Genomic DNA, 21669 nt, shown 5'->3' on the forward strand with positions numbered 1-21669 from the left:
ACATAAATACTGTTTATTCAAAAAAATAATTCGGAAGATGCTTTAGAAATGTATATCAAAACATTTTTACGAAGTTAATTTTTTCCTTCCACTTTACCAACGTAAAAATCCTTCCATAGTTTGGTAGTAAAACAGAGAAGTTTAATTTGAGAGAAAACAAAATCTTGTTATCCTTAGCTAAGGGAAAAGTCTTAAATAGATGAGTGTTCAAAACTTCCTTGATCATAGCTATTAGAATTATTCCTTGAAAATAAAACTCTTGGAAGTTTCTTTTGGGAGTTTTTGGTCTGTGATACTGATACTGGTATTTCAAGTTATTTTGAGGGCCAAATATTTTTATTTTAGTCAAATAAATTTATAAACTAGTAAAATAAATTATGTTACCTAAATTTTCATAAAAACATTTAGTGTGTAGTTACTCCAACAAACAAATTGATGAAACTAATCTTAATATCAGATAATAATGACACTTCACTGATATAGTATAATTTGATTAGTATATAATTTTGTTCTTTAAGCATGTATCAATGAGAGTTCAATCTTTGATCGTGTGTTTGAAAAAAAAAAAGAGATTAATCTCTTAAATTGATCTTAATATTTGGAGACAATAGTTCTTAACTTTCCGCCTAAGGATACCCAATCCAAAGAAAATAAAGAAATATCAAATCTAAAAGATTTATCTATATTTATCAAAATTAGTTTACCAACAAAACGTATTAACTATAAATCTAATTTTATGTGCGTGTGTTTGGCTGAGAATTGTGTATATATCTGATCTCATGTTAATGAAACATGAGGTTTCATTCAATCTGATATGAGATTTTAGGTTCAGAAATAACAGAATTGATGGATCATTCTTGTACTTTAATTAAATTACCTAGGTACATTCAAATTTTCTCCTCTAAAGTCAAAAATCCATTTTAAGAAAAAAAAAAGATAATTAATTATGAAATTAGTTGTTAAAGTTATAAGAAAATATGTATATATTAGTAAAATAAATTATTACATTTTAATGAACAATTATTATTCTGCCTTTTTTCCCTTCTAAAATACATCTTAGACCAGTCAAATTCTCCTTTCTTTTTTCTGGGTGTGAATAATCTTAACTTCTGTGCTTTGACTTGAGATAAGAACCAACCCTGCTACAATTTATCACCTAAAAACAAAACTTCTTCAGACAATAAAAAAGAACTCCTAACATTATAGTAGACTAATTTCACATTGATTTATAAGATGTACAACACAATCCAAAAGAGTACAAGGGACTTCTTTTTCCTTGTTAAGCAAGTGTAGTAAATACAGCAAGCAAACCAAAACTACTAAAAACTTTAGGGGTGCCCATAAGGAAATCTTTTTTTCCTTGTTCTATATTGAAGAAAGATACATACATGTATAGGAATTAACTTTCAAATATTATTCTAGCTATGTTGTTTATGAGGGTGTAATCTTGATAACAAGGCCCGGGAAGACATCATCAGGGTCATGGATGTGAGGGTTCTTTTCCACAATAAAGGGGTCACCACACTTGTCACTGATTGTGTGAAGTGTCTCTCCTTCTCCAACCACATATATTTCATCACATGGCTTGGACAAGACATGGCTGCTTCTCATCAAGTTCCCTTGATCATCATGAAGGGCAGAACTGTCTCTGAATATGCATAGCAATACAAGAGACACAAGAAGACATGCACAGCACCATGAAGCTGCATCAGCTAGGGCTTTTGAACTTGATATTGGTGCCCTTTTGGAATTGAAAGCCATCACTTTGAGAGAGTACGTGTGAGAGAGGAAGATTTGGATATGGAGTGAGGGAGAGTGAGTTGAGGTCGTATAAAAGACACAAAGTGGTGCTATATGAGTTTAACACCTTTTATAAGCCAAATTTTCTTCTTACTATACTTCTTTAATTTTTATGTATTGTTAAGGTAAAAAGAAATTATACAGTCAACTAATAAAATATTATTGATAATTTTTTTAAAAATAATTATTTAAAAATTAATAAATTTATTATATGTGATAATTTATGGTCAGAAAACATGTAATAGAAAACTCTTCAAACTAAAAGTACATGTATAATTTACTTTAATACTTTTTATTTCAATGCAAATAATTAACATTGTCAATTAATTAGAAGTTATATTGTTATATATTTTTTAAAATAATTATTATAAAAGTTAATAATTATAATTATATGATAATTTGTGATTGAATAATGATATAAAAATTAACACATATAATTGTATAAATTATTTATTCTAATACTTTTTTCTTATTTTTAGATTTTTTTTCCTGTCTAGTACTTTTGTGATTAGTCTTTTGGATTTGTGGTTTTCGACCCTGGGTTTCGAAAGCCAATAGAATTAAAATAGGTGTGGCCAAATTTCCAATGAAATACTTGAACGTACTGTCCAACGGGGTGTCCACAAATTGTTTAGATTTTTGTATGGGCAATGTTTATTAACACCGCATATTTAAATTAATTTTCTTTTGGGTATAATTAATGTATTTGAATATGATGAGATTAGAATAGCTATTGTGTGATGAAGACGTCACATTCGAGTCGTGAAATCAATCTCTTACTAATGGAAAATAATACAATACGTTCCATAATAAATCTGACCCTTCGCTGAATCTCACCATAAGAAATTACTATTATAGATACTTACAATTTAGTATACTATGATTTTAATTTAATTTTATTCTGTATACTATAATAATAATAACAATAATAATAATAAGAAGGTGATTTTAATTTTTCTTACCAATAATTATTTTTCTAAAAAAATGTAATTAATTTTTATTATTTTATTTTATTTTTAAATATGTTATACATATATAAATATAAAAATTTTATAATATATTTCATTATAATTTTATTTTTGTTGAGTATATATTATACTTATTCTCAACTTTATTTACTTTTTTAAATTAGTTACATTACAACATTTTTCACAGATAAAAAGAGTAATTATGTTTCTTAACTTTAATATAATTATATTTAATGTAATACTAAATATTTAAAAAATTCATAATATTAGCATATATATATATATATATATATATATATATATATATATATATATAATTTATAAAACCCGTGCATTGTAGGAATTTAAAATCTTATAGTAGAATAATATCTCACCGTTAACATTAAACTTGAGAAAAATTAGAATTAATATATAATATTTCAACGTAAAAGAAAACTGTCAACAAATATGATCAAATAAAGGAATTAAGAAAGAGGAACTAAGTTATAATTTATAAATCATTTCTCCACAACTTTCGGTTAAATAAGTTTGTGTTAATTAGTGGAACCACAAGATCACTAATCCAAAATCATTATAAGGACAGAGGAACAAACATTGCATTGCTTATTATCTTGAAAACATAATGGAGGGTGACTAGGAGTCTATTAGTATTTTGACAAAAGAAATTGTATTTATGTAATATTTTTGTATAATAAAGAGAGCGATAGAATGAAAAGGGGAAGCAAATATAAAATAAGATAATTGATGTAGATAAAATAGATGTAAAAAAATAATATTACAAGAGTTTCGTACAACACTTAATGATTACTCAAATCTAACGCATGCTTGATGAAAGATATTATATATTAGAACTTGCGCTGTAAATGGTGGAGTGTGTTGACCTGCAAATGTGGTTGTCACCATTTGAGTGCTTTCGATTTTGGTTGAGAAATTTGAGATGCATGCATAGTTTTTAATTTGATAGAAAATGGTCAGGACAAACCCTGGTAAAATGTATGCAGAATCTATTGGTACTGATAAAAATATTCGCAAGCACAATGGATAATTTGCCTGTAATATTAAAGTTGGATATGTGGTGGATATGTCATCCAAATTTATGCTGATATAAATATTATAGTATCTGGTTTATCCCGTCCATATAATTTGTCGTGAAAAATAATTATATTTTTTATGATAAATATTCTAAGTTTAGAATTTTTAATAATATCATTATCAAATAATGAAAAGTAATAAATCTTAATTAGAGTTTTTTTTAAATGATTAGAACTTTAATTTTAATAATTATTATGTTGAATGATAAATTTTATAATTTTATTTATTTATGACTTGAATTTCAATGAACCAATATTATGGTTGTTTATTTGTTTGTAATATTATGTATGTATGTTTTTAAGGTCATATTTAAATTATTTAAGAATTAATTTTTTATTATAATTGTAGTAATAATTTTAATTATTGAATTATTATTATTAATCTTATATATAAATAAAGTGTGGGTCGGAGATGTGTATACAAGTATATAGATGCTCAAGAGTTACAAGAATGATGATTAAAATTATTATTCATGCTGGTATAGGATCAAATATAAATGTTATTTTTAAACTTAAATATGAAGACGAATACCAAACGATCACACAAACGCTTATCACTTACTATTAGGTACATTAGAAATTATTAATTTTATTTTGAAATAAAATACTTTGCATAAAGAAATTGTACAATTGGAAATTATTATGAAATTTTTTAAAAATTGTAAAAAATATGGTTAAATTAGTAGATTTTTTCACTCAATTACTTAAAACCAAATAAATTTAAGTGAAATTAATTTAAAATATAATAAATCGATCAGATTTATATATATTTTTGGATTCTAAAATTATTACATTTTTTAATTTTAATCCATATAATTTTTTTTATTAATCTTTAGTCCCTATATTTAATTAAAAAAATGATGTGGGTTTAATCCTTCTAGAGAACAAAACATATATATGATTTTAGATCATTTCAGGAATTAAAAATTTATTTAAATCAGTTAAATACTTCTTAAATTCTTAATAGAAACACTGTGTAATATACAAGTTAAACAAACACTATCCAAAAAAAAAAATTGAAAAAACTTATTCCCTTGACATTTTTACATAAATGATTCAGTGGGCAAATTGCCTCTGTTAATTTTGCACATATAAAAAAGGATATTTGAAGTGCTTATGATTGTGACATGATCCCATTATAGTTGGCCCACCAACCAATGTTTGTCTCTATATGTTTAATGTTTGTGTGTGAAAGACTTGAAGTGGAGCGGTGCCACCCCACAATTAGCAAATCATTCACGTTTCAATTGAATACAGTGATATAAGCCAATTTTTGTTTCTAAGTTCCACAAATAAGACAATGGCAATTGTTAAATTCATTTTCCTTATTGTTATATTTTATATATATATATATATATATATATATATATATATATATATATATATATATATATATATATATATATATATATATATTTCTTTTTTTAATAACTTAAATATTACTTTCCTCTTTTTTTTCATCTGTTTAAATACCTCTTCCTCTAGTTGTTACCTCTTTTTATCTTTCTTACTCTTTAATGACACTTTTATTTTCATCTTTCTTGAACATTTGACTCTTTTTTATTTTCTCTAACGTCTTTTCCTCCATTTGGCAATTGAGAGATACGTCTAACAATTGCCTTGTTTTAGTGTTTGAATTTGGGCCCCAATTGATCTATGTCCTGGGCTATGTTATTGGAGCAGCACAATCTTGATATCGGCCATATTTTTCATGATGAAGTTTCTAAGAGGAAATTGAGAACCATTTTTTTTTCTTTGATAGAGATACATCTAGAAGAAAAACAAATCCAAAGTATTAATTATAATGAAAATAAAAATTATTAATTCTAGTTATTAATTTTTTTATTAGTTAAAAAGTTTGTTTGATTGTTTGATAAATAAATTCTTTTTAGTCATTCCTTACTAACTTGCAAAGTTTTTTAAAATGTTAACTTATAACTTTTTATATTTTCTTTCATTTTTATTTTCAATATATTTATTCAGTTTCTTCATTATTTTTTTTAAATAAATCATAATTTTATTATTTTTATGACATTTTTCATTTTTTAGATATTTTAACAATTAATTTTATTAAATATTTATAATTTAATAAATTAATTTTTCAGCTAGTTTCGTCTAGCATATAATAAATTTCACGTTGAATTGTGTACATAAATTAAGGAAGAGAGATCTAGAAGAACAACCTGGCTTGAGAAAAAAGCAAACAAATAAAGGAAGGAGAAAAAACTGAAAAGCATGATAATAGAAAAGGAAATAAGATGTAATAATGAGAAGTGAAAAGAAGATAGAAGAGAGGAGTATTTTATTTGAACGAGTGAAAAAAAAGGAAAAAAAGAAAAAAATAAAGATAGTTAAGTAAAATTATTAACAAATGAAAAAGAAAGGGTATTTATTAACAATAAAAAGAATACATTTAACAATTGTCCAACTAAAAGGTCCATAGTGATTGATTTTTGCAACACCTTCTGACAACACAAATAACACCTGATTTGGAACCTAACTTTGAGGACAGTGAAGTGAACTACAAATCAGATTGTGAATTACACAAGAACAACACACATCTGCTGCCTTCAGACGATCAATTATTTAGCAGATTTCAATAGCTTGGATATCAAAATGCTGCAGAAACTCAATTCCTGAAAGATTTAATACTATATTAGAGGACCTCATGATAAAGTATAACCCATATAAAGTTTCAACATGTGTAGCAACCCAAAAGAAAGATTTACAATAAAGGGGAAAAAACATTAGAATTTTCTTAGAATTACAATGTGAAACCGGAAGAAAATTGTTACAAGTTTAGTTTGTTGATCTATATCCTTATTCCATAAGTGATTAATTGCACTGTAAAGTTGCACCTAGACATCTACTAGTGCGTTTTTTTTTTTGGAACAGCCAAAGATAATATTATATATATAAGAAACATAGTACCAGAGGTACTACAGAAAGTACAAGGGATAACATCCCCTAAAACACAGAAATAAAGCCAATAGCCACCAAAAAACAACAAAACCCAGCCCTACAAATCACACATTAGATGAATGACAAAGACATATTTGAGGACCATTGGTGAAAAGGAGCAGTAAAATCCTTTTCCCATCCCCTCAACCAAGACCAAGTGAGAAAAATTGTTCTGTCCACCAATTTAGATATGTCAAAAGACTGATTGTTAAAAATCATGTCATTTCTAAGATTCCATATGGATCTGGTAGCTGCTATCCATCATATCTTCCTCCTTCTGTTAGAATTCCTCGATCCAGCCAATGAACAATGCTGAAGAAAGTTATCCATCGGCTTGTTGTGCAGAACTCTATCTTCCTTCACCCATGAGTTGAATTCCCACTAGTGCGTTTATTTCTTGAGTGTATTATTGAAAGAAAAAAAAAAAACTAACTAATATTTTCTTAGTATTCTAAATTGACACGTAAATTGGGAGGGAAAGTGTAGCAGAATAATCTAGATAAGGTGCTGAATACAAACAATCATGACTAACAAGTCTTTTGAGAGTCTGCGAGAGGAGATTTTCTTCCTGCACCAAGCAAATCTCATATACATAATTTAATTTTTCTTTAATTTCAATATTGTCTTTACGTAAAATCTATATGAATTGTCAATCCATATAGATCATCCATATAAGTCTTATAGATTGTCAATTCGTATAAACTATACTTAAAGATGTTTTCAATTTTTCCCTCTCACTGCTAGGTGTATGAGGAAATTGCAGGAAGAAAATCCCTTTGCGAGAACACCTTTCGGCCCAACTAATCAGCACAAGCTGTGAAATAATGCCAAATCCGGCATGAAACGAGAGGGAGGAAAAACAAAAGATGAAAAGGAACATTACAACAAATATATAAATGAAGCACCGCACTAATTAACTCCCAAATGATCCTATATTTTAACGTTACCATTGCCTGTTTAACTTTGTTAAACTCAAAGAAGCAACACAGTCAATGCTGCATGAAATGAATATCCTCAACATGAAATCCATTGAAAACAATGAGGAACTAAATAAAACAGTTAGATATGCATAATATATTTATTTTTATAGAAATATACAGAATATATTAAGCAAATAATTCTTAGGTTATAGTTCATCTATGGTTGTCAAATAATATAACTAACTCTTAGTACACTACTCCTTTGAAAATTTTCCGTGTACTAAAATCCAAATAAACCATTTTAATATCAACAAAATTTATTTGAAGCATACATTGCATGCATATGTTTTCACACATTTAAACTATAATGTATCAGCTGTTGAAATAGTCTATTCAAGTTTAATCAACAGAAACACTTAAAAATGAGAATTTTGAATTTATTTTCATGAATATGATATTAGGATGGAGATATTCATAATATTTATGGTTATCCAAGCCTAGCAACTACATAACCATGGCAGAATGAACCAAAAACCAGTTCAATATATAACACTAAAATATGAATGCCCCAAGAGAAAAAATACAGATCTTGACAAATTGAAGCAAAGATTTGACTAATAAATCAAAATCATGAAAATAGGAGGGCATCGAATGATTTGTAATTAAGTGGTAATATATACCTGACTTATGCAGTCAAGGGAAATATGTGGAGTACCCTTGGATCTTGGGATGACAACAAACACATGCCATTTAATCCTGATTGTCTGGAACAGAAGAAAACAAAAAAATTATTACAATAGATAAAATATAAGTTCCCTTAGAGTGAGAAATACTAGCTACCAATTGATGTTGCCACCAGAGCCTGATTCAAATTTCTGTGAAGATTTTAGTCCAGCAGAACCAAATCTTCCGTTGTACCCAAACTTTATTTACTTCTCTTGGTATAATTTTCCAAAAGGATTTAAATTAGATAAAATCATTCAAAAGCGGATTTTTGGAAGAATCATTGCTACTAAAATAAAATAAAAAATAGCTTTTTCATAAGCTCTACTGGATTGAGCAAAGATCTCCTCATGCTGATAATCATCTGATTAGACACGGTACAACCAAGATGTGGCAATTGCAAATTTTTCAGGTAGTAAAAATACTGCAAAAATATTGTAAAAGAAATAGGAACCAGATAAGAGAAAAAAAACTTCTGGTACAAAAGGTAGGCAGGACAACCGTGTTAATTTCTACTTTTGCATCATAATACACAATTTAATCAAAAACACTAATTCATGGTCAATAACTAAGAACATAAGGCCAAATAAGCAAATTAAAATCACATAGGAGGGCAGAAGGATAATAGTCATGTCAAGAGTCAAGACTCCAATGGTTAACCAATGGCAAAAACATAAGGTCGAAATAAATTAGACGATATATAAATTAATCAAAACTTCTTCAAGATCAATCAAGCCACTGTGGACTCCATTTTTTTTTTACACCAGAAGCAAGCATCTGTTAACCAATAGTTTCAAACAAATCAAGAACAAAACGAAGAATAACTTAAGTTCGCACTAAAGTATCTAACCTTGTCAGATCATTTTCCCAGAGTCAAAGCTTCCCATCAACTGTTTCATGAAGAAACTCCATGGTCCTAACAATTCCTATTATTTTTCTAGTAGAGCACGAACCAAGGGATCAAAAGTTACAGCATTAGGAGGGAAACCATCATCCACCATTTCCAAAAGTAAGGCCTCTGCTTCATCTAACAATCCCTCTCTACGGAGCCCATTGATCATAATGTTATAAGTCCGGATATTTGGACGACAGCCTTTCACAGAAAGAAGTTGAAAAATCTCTTTTGCAGCCTTCATTCTTCCACCTTTACAAAGACCATCTATAAGTATGTTGTACGTGCGTATGTTTGGAGAAATCCCCGTGTCAACAATGTGCTGAAACAACGCAAGTGCCTTGTCAAGACACTCACGTTTGAGATAATCATCTAACAACACGTTGTAAGTTATCAAATCCGGTGCTTGACCACTTGCACGCATTGCCTCAACCAGGTCCCACTCATACAAAACTCTCCCTGATTTCGACAAACCATCCAGAAGACAATTATAAGTCACAGTATCTGGAACCAAATTCCTCTGATGCATTTCTGTCAACAGCCTCAAGGCCTCATCCACCATTTTAATCTTACAATACCCATTAATCAATGTACTATAGCTAATAACATTCGGCAACTTTCCTCTTTCAACCATTCTATCAAACACCTCTTTGGCTTCACTCACACAACCCCTCAAACACCAACCATTCATCAAAGCATTGCAACTAACAACATCAGGCTCCAATCCTCTCTTAATCATCAAACCAAACACATTCCTTGCCTCCGCCACCATCCCCAACTTACACAACGCATCAACCAATATATTGAACGTATAAACATCCGGCCGAACATCCTCTTTCATTACCATCTCATTCAACAACCTAACTGCTCCCTGAAACTGACCAGCCCCACAAAAACCATGAATCAAAGAATTGTAAGTGAAAACATCAATACAAATTCCTTTGCCAACCATCTCTGAACACAAACCACAAGCCTCAGTCACAAGTCCCTCCTTGCACAAACCATCAACAACCATATTGTACATTATCAAATTAGGCCTAACTCCACCCTTCTCCATTTTCCTCAACAACTCAATAGCATCCCTTGTTTTGCCCATTTTGCACAACCCATTTATCAAAGTCCCATAACAAACCTCATCAAAGGAGAACCCTTTGGACACAGCATGGTCATACAAGTTGAGTGCCTCAAAGGTTCGACCTTTGAGGCACAAACCCTTCATGAGGGTAGTGAGGGTAAAAGGGTCAACCCCAAAACCCCTTTTGACGATTTTGGCCATGACGGAGAAGGCAAGGCCCATTTGGCCCAAGTGGGTGAGGGAGTTGATGAAGATGCTTAGAGTGACGAGGGAGGGTTTTGGGGTGCCCTTTGAGTCTAAGTGGGAACAGAGGGAAACCACGGTGGGGTAGTGCTTTGTCTTCATGATTGATGAGAGAAGCTTGTTGAGGGAAACGATGGAGGGCGGAGGGTGGAGATGGAGCATGCGGTGGAAGGTGGAAACGGCGTCGTCGAAGGTGGGGGTTTTGGGGAGGGTTTTGCGCGGGGAGTGAGAGTAGAAGCGGGTGAAGAGAAGGAGAAAAAGAAGGGAGGGGAAAAGGGTGGTGGGATTCAGCATCATGGTGGAGAAGGAGACACGAGACTCATGGAAATGGGAGTGTGTGTTGTAAGGAAAAGTCCGAAACAGAACAAAACAGAACAGAGCAGGGTCTGTATTATATCAGTGAGAGTCTTGCTGTGTAAGTAAAAGATCTTCCCGATAAATGGGATAGTTACGAGTTTTTTATTCTTAAGATATAAATATCTGTAAATAAATTGCTTAAATAAAATGGGGATAAATTAGGTTTCTATTTTTACTTTTTTTTTAATTTAATGTTAAGGGAAACATTATCAGTACATTTTTCAACTCACATTTTATTATTGGTTTAATTTAATGCTAAAATACATATGAAAGTTTCAAAAAATTGATGAGACACACTAGCGAAACTTTCATCGCATAAGTGAGGTGAAAGTCGTAGAAAAAAAATTCATAGAAAAAAATGATATAATTTTTTTGTTTACTTGGGCTAAAATAGGAATTCATTAGTGTTTTTTTCTTTTTCTTACTTACCTAACAAATTTAATTTCCATTCTCCCCTACCAAACACACAATGTAAGGAGAAACGTACAAAAACTAAATTTGATTCATCGTCTCCTTAGGGAGAACGAAGAATGAAATTCATTTCCTTGAAAAAAAATTTGACAGTTTTTCATCGCATATTAAACTTTATAGGAATGTTCATATTATTCATTTGTTTCATGTTTGCTTATTTTGACGCTTTTACTATTAATTACTCCAGTTATTTCTGTTTCCATAAGGCCCCTTTACAGATTGGTATTTCTTTCCTGAGCCTAGTACAATCTACACATCAAACTTCTGACATGTATAAGTAACTGATTTATGACCTTTTTCCTTTTATTAGAAGTGTATCCTGATTTGACTGTGTAGCAAACAAACAAAGCCTTTGTGTCCGTTCTCTTGCTACAACTGCTGATCTAATTTAAAGAACCGGAAACAAAAAGTTTGAAAAAAGAATGCAACATCCATTATGGCCACCATTGTTCTTAAGTACTACTTCTTGCAGCTCTTCATGTATAAGTGAACATTTGCGTGCAATTGTAGGCTTGCTTCCTCATTTTCATTGAACTGCTGAGATTGACAGAACCTCTCCTATTCCAGAAGAAAGCATATATGCATGAAGCAATAACTTAAGAAAGGAACGACTGAGCCGAGATAGCTTCAGCAATGGAATCAACTATGTCTTAGTCTCAGACATCCATCCATGCGCGTGCATGAAAACTCCCTCATGTTGGTTGGCCAGGAACACATGCAGAAAAATGCTTTTGGGATTAGAACTAATATTAGCTTAAAAATTGAATTAGACCTGTTGCTGATATGAAGATATTGGCAAAATTTGGTTGGCTTGAGATTCTCTATACATCATGAATGTTGGAACCTAGCAATTTCTCCTCTTCTCTTGGAATTTCTGTGAGTTGAACACCAGACCGCGTGATCTTATTCCACTCATTTTCAACTCTAAAAAATACCCACTGGAAGCGTCGAAACATCTCCAAAAGAGTGATAGTAAACACTGTCAGGTAGTTATGGCGGAGATGGGCAGATAATTTGTATGTCCAAGAGCAGCGCAGAACAAAGTTGCTTCCAATCACCCAAAAGTATACCTGCGGCTCAGGAATTAGATTTGTCAAATCAGATGAACATGTGTTACATCTTTGTACTAAGATGCTTCAGCTTCTTACCCATTGTCGACCATATAAAAGGTTGGAGATTAGATTTGGTTTGTTGAACTTGAATATGCGGGAAAAACCACTGTAAGACAAAGGACAAAAAAAAATTCAATATAAAGTGAAATCAGTGTGATTACTTGTCATAACTCATAAAAATTAGCGTGCAGCATAAAACTAACATCTAGACACCCGGTGCAATTTTTTTTTATTTCCCATAGATATCATCCTTCAAAGGAAAACCATGTTCGAGGTACAATTGAGCACTAAACACGGGCACCTCTCTCAGGGAGGAATCAAAGCTTGATTCAAACTTTCTTCAATATTATTTTTCTTTCATAAAATTTAAATTTTAAATTTTTGTATATGTAATACTTGTATCTATGGAAATTGTGAGGTCTGATATTATCAATATGAAAGGGAAAGACGATAGATTTGGTACCTTAAATCCCAATCTCTGGTTATATCCCAGTAAAACGAATAGAGGGAATTAATGACACTTGAGAGAAGCCACAGTGGCCGATAAAGAGTTGTCCATTTCTCGTGGAGGACATGGTACTTGAGGGCAGAAAGAAAAATTACTGGGACTGCCGTTGAATATTTTAAAGCTGGAAACAAAAGCAAATGGTGTTAGAACACTAAGATATGGAGCAAATGCAATCATCACAGCCATTATTTGAAATAAGCACGACGAAGATTCATTTCTGTGCCTTAGAAGATAACGAGCATTTGCACTTTCAGGACAACCACTCAACCCAGACATCTTACACTTTCAGGAGAGCAAGGGATAAAGTTACCAAGAGCAATTACCATTGAAGAGACAATTTTTTTCTTTGGTATCTCTGTACTGGCGAAGACATTGGAATAAACGCCATACATAAGGAAGAACAAGGGCTATTGGTATTGCAACTGAGTGGCTACCACAAACTGAATCAGCTTCAAGCCAAGCAATTGTCGCGACCTGCATATTATGAAAAATAAAAAATAGTGTTCAAAGTCCCTATACCAAAAATATGAAAGGAAACATGTAAATTTGCACCAGCAAAAGATGAGAGAGAATGGAACAATTAGTTTGGATGAATCTACCAAATATCACTAAAGCTTAGTACCAAGAGATACAAGGTTGACTTGGTGGTGAAGGGAGGAGGAAAGGGGGGAGAGGTTGTGGGTTCAAATCCCCCCGCTGACAAAAACTAACAACTAACATTTGCTGATTAAAAAAAAACTAAGCTTGGTACCAATTGTATTAAAAAGATCTAAATGCAACTGAGAAGATTATAAACATAAAGTAAGATCAATGATAAAAGAAAAGTTCACATGCAAAACAGGTGTGAAGTTTTTAGTTGAATAAAAAAGATTTGATGAGTTATGTTCATGAATATAGAAACTTTCATATGCTTATTTTGTATGTATAAATGTCACAAAATTACAATAAGGTTATTATTTCAACTCAGAAGACAGATTAAACTCTAAAATATAGATGAACCAAAATAGAGATTGACAATTTACAAGCTATATAAAGAAAAATAAAATTTTGCAAACTATACCTGTCTGTTTACCATTCTGCAAACTGAACGTTCCAAATCTGAAAACACCTGTATGCAATGCACAATTAGGAGCCACAACTAGAAAAAGGAATTGATTATTAACGTTAAAAAACATTGTAAAGATCACAGCAACAAGGCTTATTTTTCCAGTAAATAATCAAATTGGTATTGTGGTAATTGAGATATAGCTAAGCACTCAGGAATTGATGTTTATCATGAAAATAGAAGATTGCACCAAGAAATATGTTATATTAGGCTATTATTTTACCTTTGCCATGGAGGTTAAAATATCAGCCAAGAAAAAGTCGGGAAATGTAATTGGCTGTACAAAGAAAAGAACCATTATTTGTAAGACAAAATTATAAGCTTTATAAATTTCATGAATGAGAAAATCAACTAACTTATAGAAACTATTAAAATTAACAACCAAAAACATCAAAACCGCTGAATCAAACTAGTTGCTATCAGATTTGTAAATTCACATCAATAAACTAAAAACAAAAAATATTGGATGTTTCGGGTGCTTTCTAAAAGGAACCAATGCAAATGAACACTCAAAATTCCATATCAGGCATGAGAATGAAGAATCTTACCTGAAAAGGGAAAGCTATCCGAAATAATGTCCTCAAAAAGAAGTACCGAGAGGACAAATAGAAAATATCAAAGGGAAAGATCAAAATTACTGCAACAAGAATGTAGAGAAGCACCTGCAATATCATACGAATGTCAGATAATCAGGCACAAATGGCAGACAAATGATTCTCATAAAAAAGGATAAGAGGAAGCAATCCATTTCCTGGCATACAGGAAGAGTAACTTCTAGACTTCTTAAAAAAAAATAAGACATCAGCTTCCACATGAAATCATAACCAAGAGGCCCCTCCACACCAACACAAAAAATGACAAATCCATGTATGTTTAATTTAATATAATGAAAAACAATGTATATCAACGCAAGCCAATAACTATCATACTCAAAGCAGTTACATTCAACTGGAGGAGAGGAGAGAGAAAGCTACAAGGAAAGAATAGAGCAGATACTAAACTGGTTGAGATGCAGCCAAAGATACTTCCCCATGAGAATAGAGATAGAGGTAAGCAGTCATGCTAGTAGGGACAATGATTGTCATCCAAGTGCTACACTGAAAATAACATTAGAGTTGAAGTTAATATAAACATTCATAATGGGTCTATATAGTAGCAGCAGCATCAATCCATGCTATTGACACATCTTCCAAATCCTTTACTGTAACAAAAATTTAAAGTTGATGCAAAAACAAAGACTGGAGGTTGAACTATATGTCTATCTTTATTGTGACAAGGCTTCTATAATCAGTACAATAAAATATAACAAAGCAGATAGAGATTAACAGGTATTTATAAGAGAAACTGAATAAAGGAATACTTTGCAAACCCTATGTAAACTCTGAAGATTAACTTGCAGTTGTCTTTACTAAAAGGTCTAGGCAGCAGTATTTTTCATTTAAATATTAGTAAGGTTGGCATGAGATGCCGGTGCACCATCTTGTTGGGGTTTGCTGATTGCTGATGTGTTAGGCTAGTTGACAGCTGATTCTAGAGTGTCTACAATGTTAATGGAATATTATTGATTTGGAATGGAGACAATCACTTGCCACTTAGTATGAATTCAATTGTAGGCTAGGAGCAAATTGTGTTTAAACTTTCTACCTACAGTCTCTTTCTCTTCCCCTCTCTGCCTTTGACTAGCCTTCTACTGTCCCTCCACAAATTCTCTATTTTATATTTTCTAAACTGTTACGACCCATACAAAGGCATAATTTGTTTTTGAGTGCCTAAGCATTTATTACTTTGATTACCAATATTTTCAAAGCACCAGATACAGGCAAATCCATGGTTGAAATATTGATTTTCAAAATCAAGAATCAAGAAAAAAAAAGTCAAACAGCTTTCCACTTTGCATTGAATAATGTTTTCTCAAAAAAGAAGGCAAAGCAAAAAACCTGACTACCTTCCATGTCTCTTTGTGACTAAGGTGGTTTTGATCAAGATCAAAAACCTTGGCATAGCTTACAGTTGATTGTAGAAATACCCACAAATTTGCTCCCCAAAGCCAAACCATCATAGTCTGTATAACAATAAAGTAACAACAAAAACCATCAAGTAAAGTTCCATAAAAATTGTGCTCAATGTACAACATATATGGAAGAATTAAACCCCAACTCACCACAAGAAGGAGAGGGTTGTAATACAAAAACACCTCGTATAAAAACAGATCTCGCAAATTTGCATCCATTCTCATGACAGAATCCCAACCAATCTGATGTAAGACCGGGAAAAAGCAAATATTAGGAGTGGAATAGGTAAGGAAATTATAAGAGATGTTCACCAGAGATGCTCATTGGCATCAGTGAACGAGTATATATATATATATATATATATATATATATATATATATCATAAAAAGACAGGTTCTGACCTTGCAGCAAGTAAGGCCCCATATAAGAAAGAGTGTCACCTGGGAAAAAAAAACATACATATATAGTGTAAAAACAGAAATTAAAGAAAGATATCCAATTATAGTAGGAATACAATTAGATTGACAGAGACTTCCACAAATATAAAATTCCAGTCCGCAGAAGAGAATTTCTTTATATATTTTTAAAATTGAATTCGTCTAACATTACCAAGGAACATTAGAATAACACAAACATTGCAATAAGGTACAAGTTTACAGACAAAACATACTGCAGCAAGGTTTCCACATTCAGAAATCATAATGAAAGCTTGTATATATCTATGAGTACAAGCATAATAAATAAATTGCAGAGTGAAGAGGAGAAAGCATATAGGGCAGAACTTTGAGATATCCAAGCAGGTATAATATTAACAGAAACCAAATAAATATATAGAAAGTTGCTAGCAATGTCATAGCTATCATAAAGGGGTGTGTTTCGTTTTTTTCCCACTTCATTCTTATTTTAATTTTCTTGTGAGCTTCCGTGAACAGTATCAACATAACATTTTATCAGCTTCCTTTCAAACCTAAGAAGCATTAAAAAAAAACACTCCAGATAAAAAGACCTTCCAGGCCCTCTGCAAATCAGAAAAAGAAATCCCCCCAAAGAGAGTGGTATCTAGAACCAAATGTATGCAAATTGTGTAAGATATACAGACCTTGAACCTCCACAGAAATGTTGGAGATGGCATAGCACTTTGCACAGGTGAAATTATATTCTTCATTGTATTAGTATTATTGTATTATAGGACCTATCAGTGTGATTCTGCAGAACAAAATGAAAATAATTAGCCAAAATGAGTGTGTGAGAATAAAACAAAAGCACAACATCTTGGGGACAATGAAAGGGGTAGCTAAACACAAATAATTTTTCCTTTTCTCTATGATATTGTAAAGAACATTATTAAAGCACAGCTTAGTGCTATAAAGCTCCCACCATTACTGGGTTCTAAGGAAGGATCAGACCCACTGCATGGGTCCTTTTTTTTTATCAGGAATAAAGGTCTTGGCACAAATCAAACCTGTGACCCCTTCATGTCACATGATGACAACTCCAACCATGGCACCAAAGCTCCCACAGATTACATTATTAAGCAAATAAAAAAAGAAAAAACATGGGCTAGAACTTATCATCTTCCACAATACAAGTGAATTTCACACCATAGTCCACCACATGCATCTAGCTTTCAAAGCTCTATTGAACTTGATAATGAATAATCATTGCTAAAGTTCTTCATCTATATTGTTTTCAGATTTCAGTCTAAATTGCTTAATATTTTCTTCAAAAGTTCAATAACTTCTTGCTTATAGATCATTAGCACCAACGCATGTCATTGTCAAAATGTAACCTACTCCACTGTAAATCCTGGCACACATTAACACATGGCAGGCATGAAATCTCCATTTATATCATAATCATATAACAATTTACTGTACATAAACTTCTACTGCTAAATTATGTTCAAAAACATAGCAATGGCCTTTGTCTGTCACAACTTGCAAAGGTGGTAAGCTTAACTTTTCTGCATAAAGCATGGGCTCTAGGGTCCTTAACATTCTAATGATTAACAGAAATCATAAAATTTATATCATTAATACTTCTATCCAACCAGAAACTCCTAATTGTTATCAATTTTGGACAGTTAAGCTGAGGTTTTCATATGCTGGAACATACAGAAATAAGGGTATTCAGCTACCACCCCCGCATTATAAATGCTAAATCCAACGCCCCCACATAAAAAGCTAATAAATTCGGCGTGCACCACAGGACAAGCATATCCAATCCTTCAATAAATCTCAACCTTCCTCACATCAAAATTATAACAATAAAAGGTCACGCAATTGACATGCACGGCAACAGGACCAAATCCATTTTCAATTCCAATTCCCCAACAAATTTCAAACCCAAACAAACACAGCTTTAACAAACCACATCACATCACAAAGTTTAAAAACAACAAAAACAGAGTCAAGGCCAAAACCCCACATAACAGAAGCCATCAAAATCAAAACTTGAGAAATACCCAATACCCATCATTCAAAGAGCCCAACATCCCCGGAAATTCCAACAATCAGCATCTGAGGCGAAGCAAAAAAACAAAAAACCGAAACTGAATCAGATCAATTAAATTACCAGTTGTTGCGGTCAGCGAGTGACTCAGATCTGAGAGCAGAATTATGGGAAACATAACAGAAGAGAATGATGATGATGATGTTGCGTCAATCTCAAAGCACCTGGCTTACTTGCATTGTTGGCAAGGAGATTTGGTGGAAATAAAAAAAAACCGTTGCAGTGGCAGTGTTGTTGTTTTACCCGCCACTCTGTCTCGCTGCTACGAAATCCAACGCAATTTCTGAATTATTATGGTTTCCACGGCAGAAAAAGAGAGCAATTGGTTCGCGGTAGATTCATTTGGAAGAATGATTACTGTCATGTGATCATATTATTATCACTCTTCTCTTTGGGTGAAAATGGAATACAAAGAAAAAGATGCATATAGATTTGGACAAATTAGCCTATTGATTTGATAATTATTATTTTTGAAAATGAAAATTAACACTTTTATGGGTTGTTATGACATTGGAAAATTCAAAAAGAAAAGTCCACATAATGTACTAATTCAGCCTAATTGTCTTCTACTTTTCAATGTATTTGTTGCGGCATGTAGACAAAATATACACCATCTTACATTATTCTTGTTCTTATCATATTATCATAAAAACAAAGAGTTGGTTCTAATAATTAATGTTTTTTTAATTATTTTTATTTTTCAAATGTTAAGATGATATAATTTTAATCTCTCATTTTTTCATTGTGTTAATCGAGTTTTAATTATTATTTTTTGTGATAATTAGATTTTTTATCAATTTATCCGCTAAAATTTATCAAAATAGGAAGACGTGTTTTTTTCTCCCTCACTTGCAATCTACGTGACATTTATGTAGGATGGCAAGTAGCACTAAAGTGTATATGACATGTAAATTTATTCTTTACTAATTTTCTTTTGTGCAATGTTTCAAATTGAGGTTATTAAATATGGGATTGGGGATGGAGTTTTCATTGGGCTTATTCTTCCTCTCACTTGAGAGCTTATTTTTCAAACCCTAACAACTTCTTCTTTCTCCCATTTTAAAGCTTTTTCTCCAAACATTATATTGGAGGTAAAAGTGAGATGTCATATACTTCTATTTAGGTTTGTTGATTGCTTAAGAAAATTTAGTTTAAGTGTTATAAAATTAAGTGGTAGTATAATGTAGTACCTATTGTTAACTTCCATCAATTGTGCCTATTTTGTTAAATTCATTTTAGTGATCATTGATCAATGTATTTTCCTATAAACGTAGTTATTGGTCATGTCACACTTGTAATGGTTGTGTTTAAAGCATTTTGTGCTTAGCCTCATTTTCTCCCGTGTCCTTTCTATGTAAAAAGTATATATAATGGTTGCATGAGGATCTAATAACACAAATATAATGGTTGTGTTGTTGTTACATTTTGTTAAACCATTTTAATAAAACAATTGTCAAATTTGCGAGTTAATTATGACAAATAGTTGTTAATAACATATCAAATTTATGTTTTTAAGGGTTTGGATAGGGTTATATCATGAAATGATATGGCTATATGGATCTATTTGAGAACAATAACTCAGTACATTAGTAAATTGGTTAGAAGGAAATTAAACATGACTGATTATAAATTGAACCACTAAAAGAAAACTTAAGTGAACCAATACATCACAATACTATATGATTAATACATTACTGTAAGATTCACTCCCAATATGGTTATGGTTCCACCTTTAAAAAAAATACTTAATATTGTTCACCAATAAATTCTCTCAGCACATCAAATGTTGCTCCAAGTTAACTTGCATTGACTTTAAATATGCATAATATTTTAAGTTGACTTGCGTACTCATAAATTGTTGCCACAAGTTAACTTGCATTATTTCTTTAAAAAAAAAAAAGTTAACTTGCATTATTAAGAAATGCATATGCTTAATATTTATTAAATATGGATTATAATTAATAATTTATAATTCAATTAAACTCATATAGGATTAGAAGGATAAATTATACCTAAATTATTATTAAGACATTAACTATTTCACTTGTTACCTTTATTATTGTGTTTAGTACCTTAATTGGCTTCGATTAAATTATCTTTTTGACTTGGTTTAAATTATATTTTATATTCTTAGGTATTATATTCTTAATTTTGTTTAAAATTAAATTTATGACTTTGTTTAAATTATAATTCTAACTTTTCTATGTTTTCATATAAATAGTATTTCACTCCTTATTTCATATTTTATTTTATTTTCTATGCATGTTAAAGAGTGGAAGTCAAGTCAAATCTTTTTCCTATCTTGTTTATTGATTTTTCCTAGTAGGGATTTGAGAGATCATGATTAAGTTAGAGAAGATCATGACTAAAGCAACAAATAGAAGTGATATCGTATGAGTGTCCGATCAAATCCAATACCTAAGAATATCCTTACCCTTTATCATTAGAAGCATTTGTCACTACTTTATCATTAGAAGAGATCTTTCTAATAGTGCTCGAATACTTAACCTGTCCAAGTACCTAAGTACTATCACCATCTTACCACCCAAGGTGGTTTTCCTATAGGCAAATACTTAGTACTATCACCACATTATCACTAATGGTGCTCTTCCTATAAGTATTTGGTATTAATTTGGCTTAATCAAATACTTAAGTACTCTCACCACCTTATAACAAAAGGTGACCCTTACAAGTACTTAAGTATTTGCCCTAACCAAACACTGAGTGCTCTCATCATCTTAGCACAAAAGGTGACCTTTATAAGTATTTAGGTATTTGGCCTAGTTGAATACTCGAGCACTCTTATAATCATTTTTTCTTACAAAGGTGACCTTTATAAGTACTCAAATATTGGGCCTATCTACATGCTCAAGTACTCTAATTACTTTGTCACAAAAGGTAAAATTTATAAGTACTTAGG

The 21669-nt window shown here is 31.4% G+C and overlaps 3 protein-coding genes across 3 annotated transcripts; all 3 read right to left on the reverse strand.

Annotated features, from left to right (window-relative positions):
* Window positions 1-1121: 1121 nt before the first annotated feature.
* LOC114395707 lies at window positions 1122-1840 on the reverse strand. Its single transcript, XM_028357543.1, has one exon. It carries the CDS (start codon window positions 1759-1761, stop codon window positions 1432-1434), a length of 330 nt encoding a protein of 109 aa, XP_028213344.1. The 5' UTR covers window positions 1762-1840; the 3' UTR covers window positions 1122-1431.
* A 4393-nt stretch (window positions 1841-6233) lies between these two features.
* On the reverse strand, window positions 6234-11090 carry LOC114395413 (pentatricopeptide repeat-containing protein At1g62910-like). The gene is made up of 3 exons (XM_028357189.1): window positions 9314-11090; window positions 8421-8504; window positions 6234-6495 (listed from the first exon to the last, which is right to left on the reverse strand). Exon 1 carries the CDS (start codon window positions 10968-10970, stop codon window positions 9393-9395), a length of 1578 nt encoding a protein of 525 aa, XP_028212990.1. The 5' UTR covers window positions 10971-11090; the 3' UTR covers window positions 6234-6495; window positions 8421-8504; window positions 9314-9392.
* A 676-nt stretch (window positions 11091-11766) lies between these two features.
* Window positions 11767-19175, reverse strand: LOC114394652 (SPX and EXS domain-containing protein 1-like). The gene is made up of 13 exons (XM_028356320.1): window positions 18813-19175; window positions 17338-17444; window positions 16640-16678; window positions 16388-16480; window positions 16172-16288; window positions 15228-15323; window positions 14775-14888; window positions 14450-14503; window positions 14182-14229; window positions 13445-13595; window positions 13077-13242; window positions 12650-12719; window positions 11767-12571 (listed from the first exon to the last, which is right to left on the reverse strand). Exons 2-13 carry the CDS (start codon window positions 17401-17403, stop codon window positions 12323-12325), a joined length of 1263 nt encoding a protein of 420 aa, XP_028212121.1. The 5' UTR covers window positions 17404-17444; window positions 18813-19175; the 3' UTR covers window positions 11767-12322.
* Window positions 19176-21669: the final 2494 nt, after the last annotated feature.

Source organism: Glycine soja, chromosome 18, assembly GCF_004193775.1.
Source record: "Glycine soja cultivar W05 chromosome 18, ASM419377v2, whole genome shotgun sequence".
Classification (NCBI taxonomy): Eukaryota; Viridiplantae; Streptophyta; class Magnoliopsida; order Fabales; family Fabaceae; genus Glycine; species Glycine soja.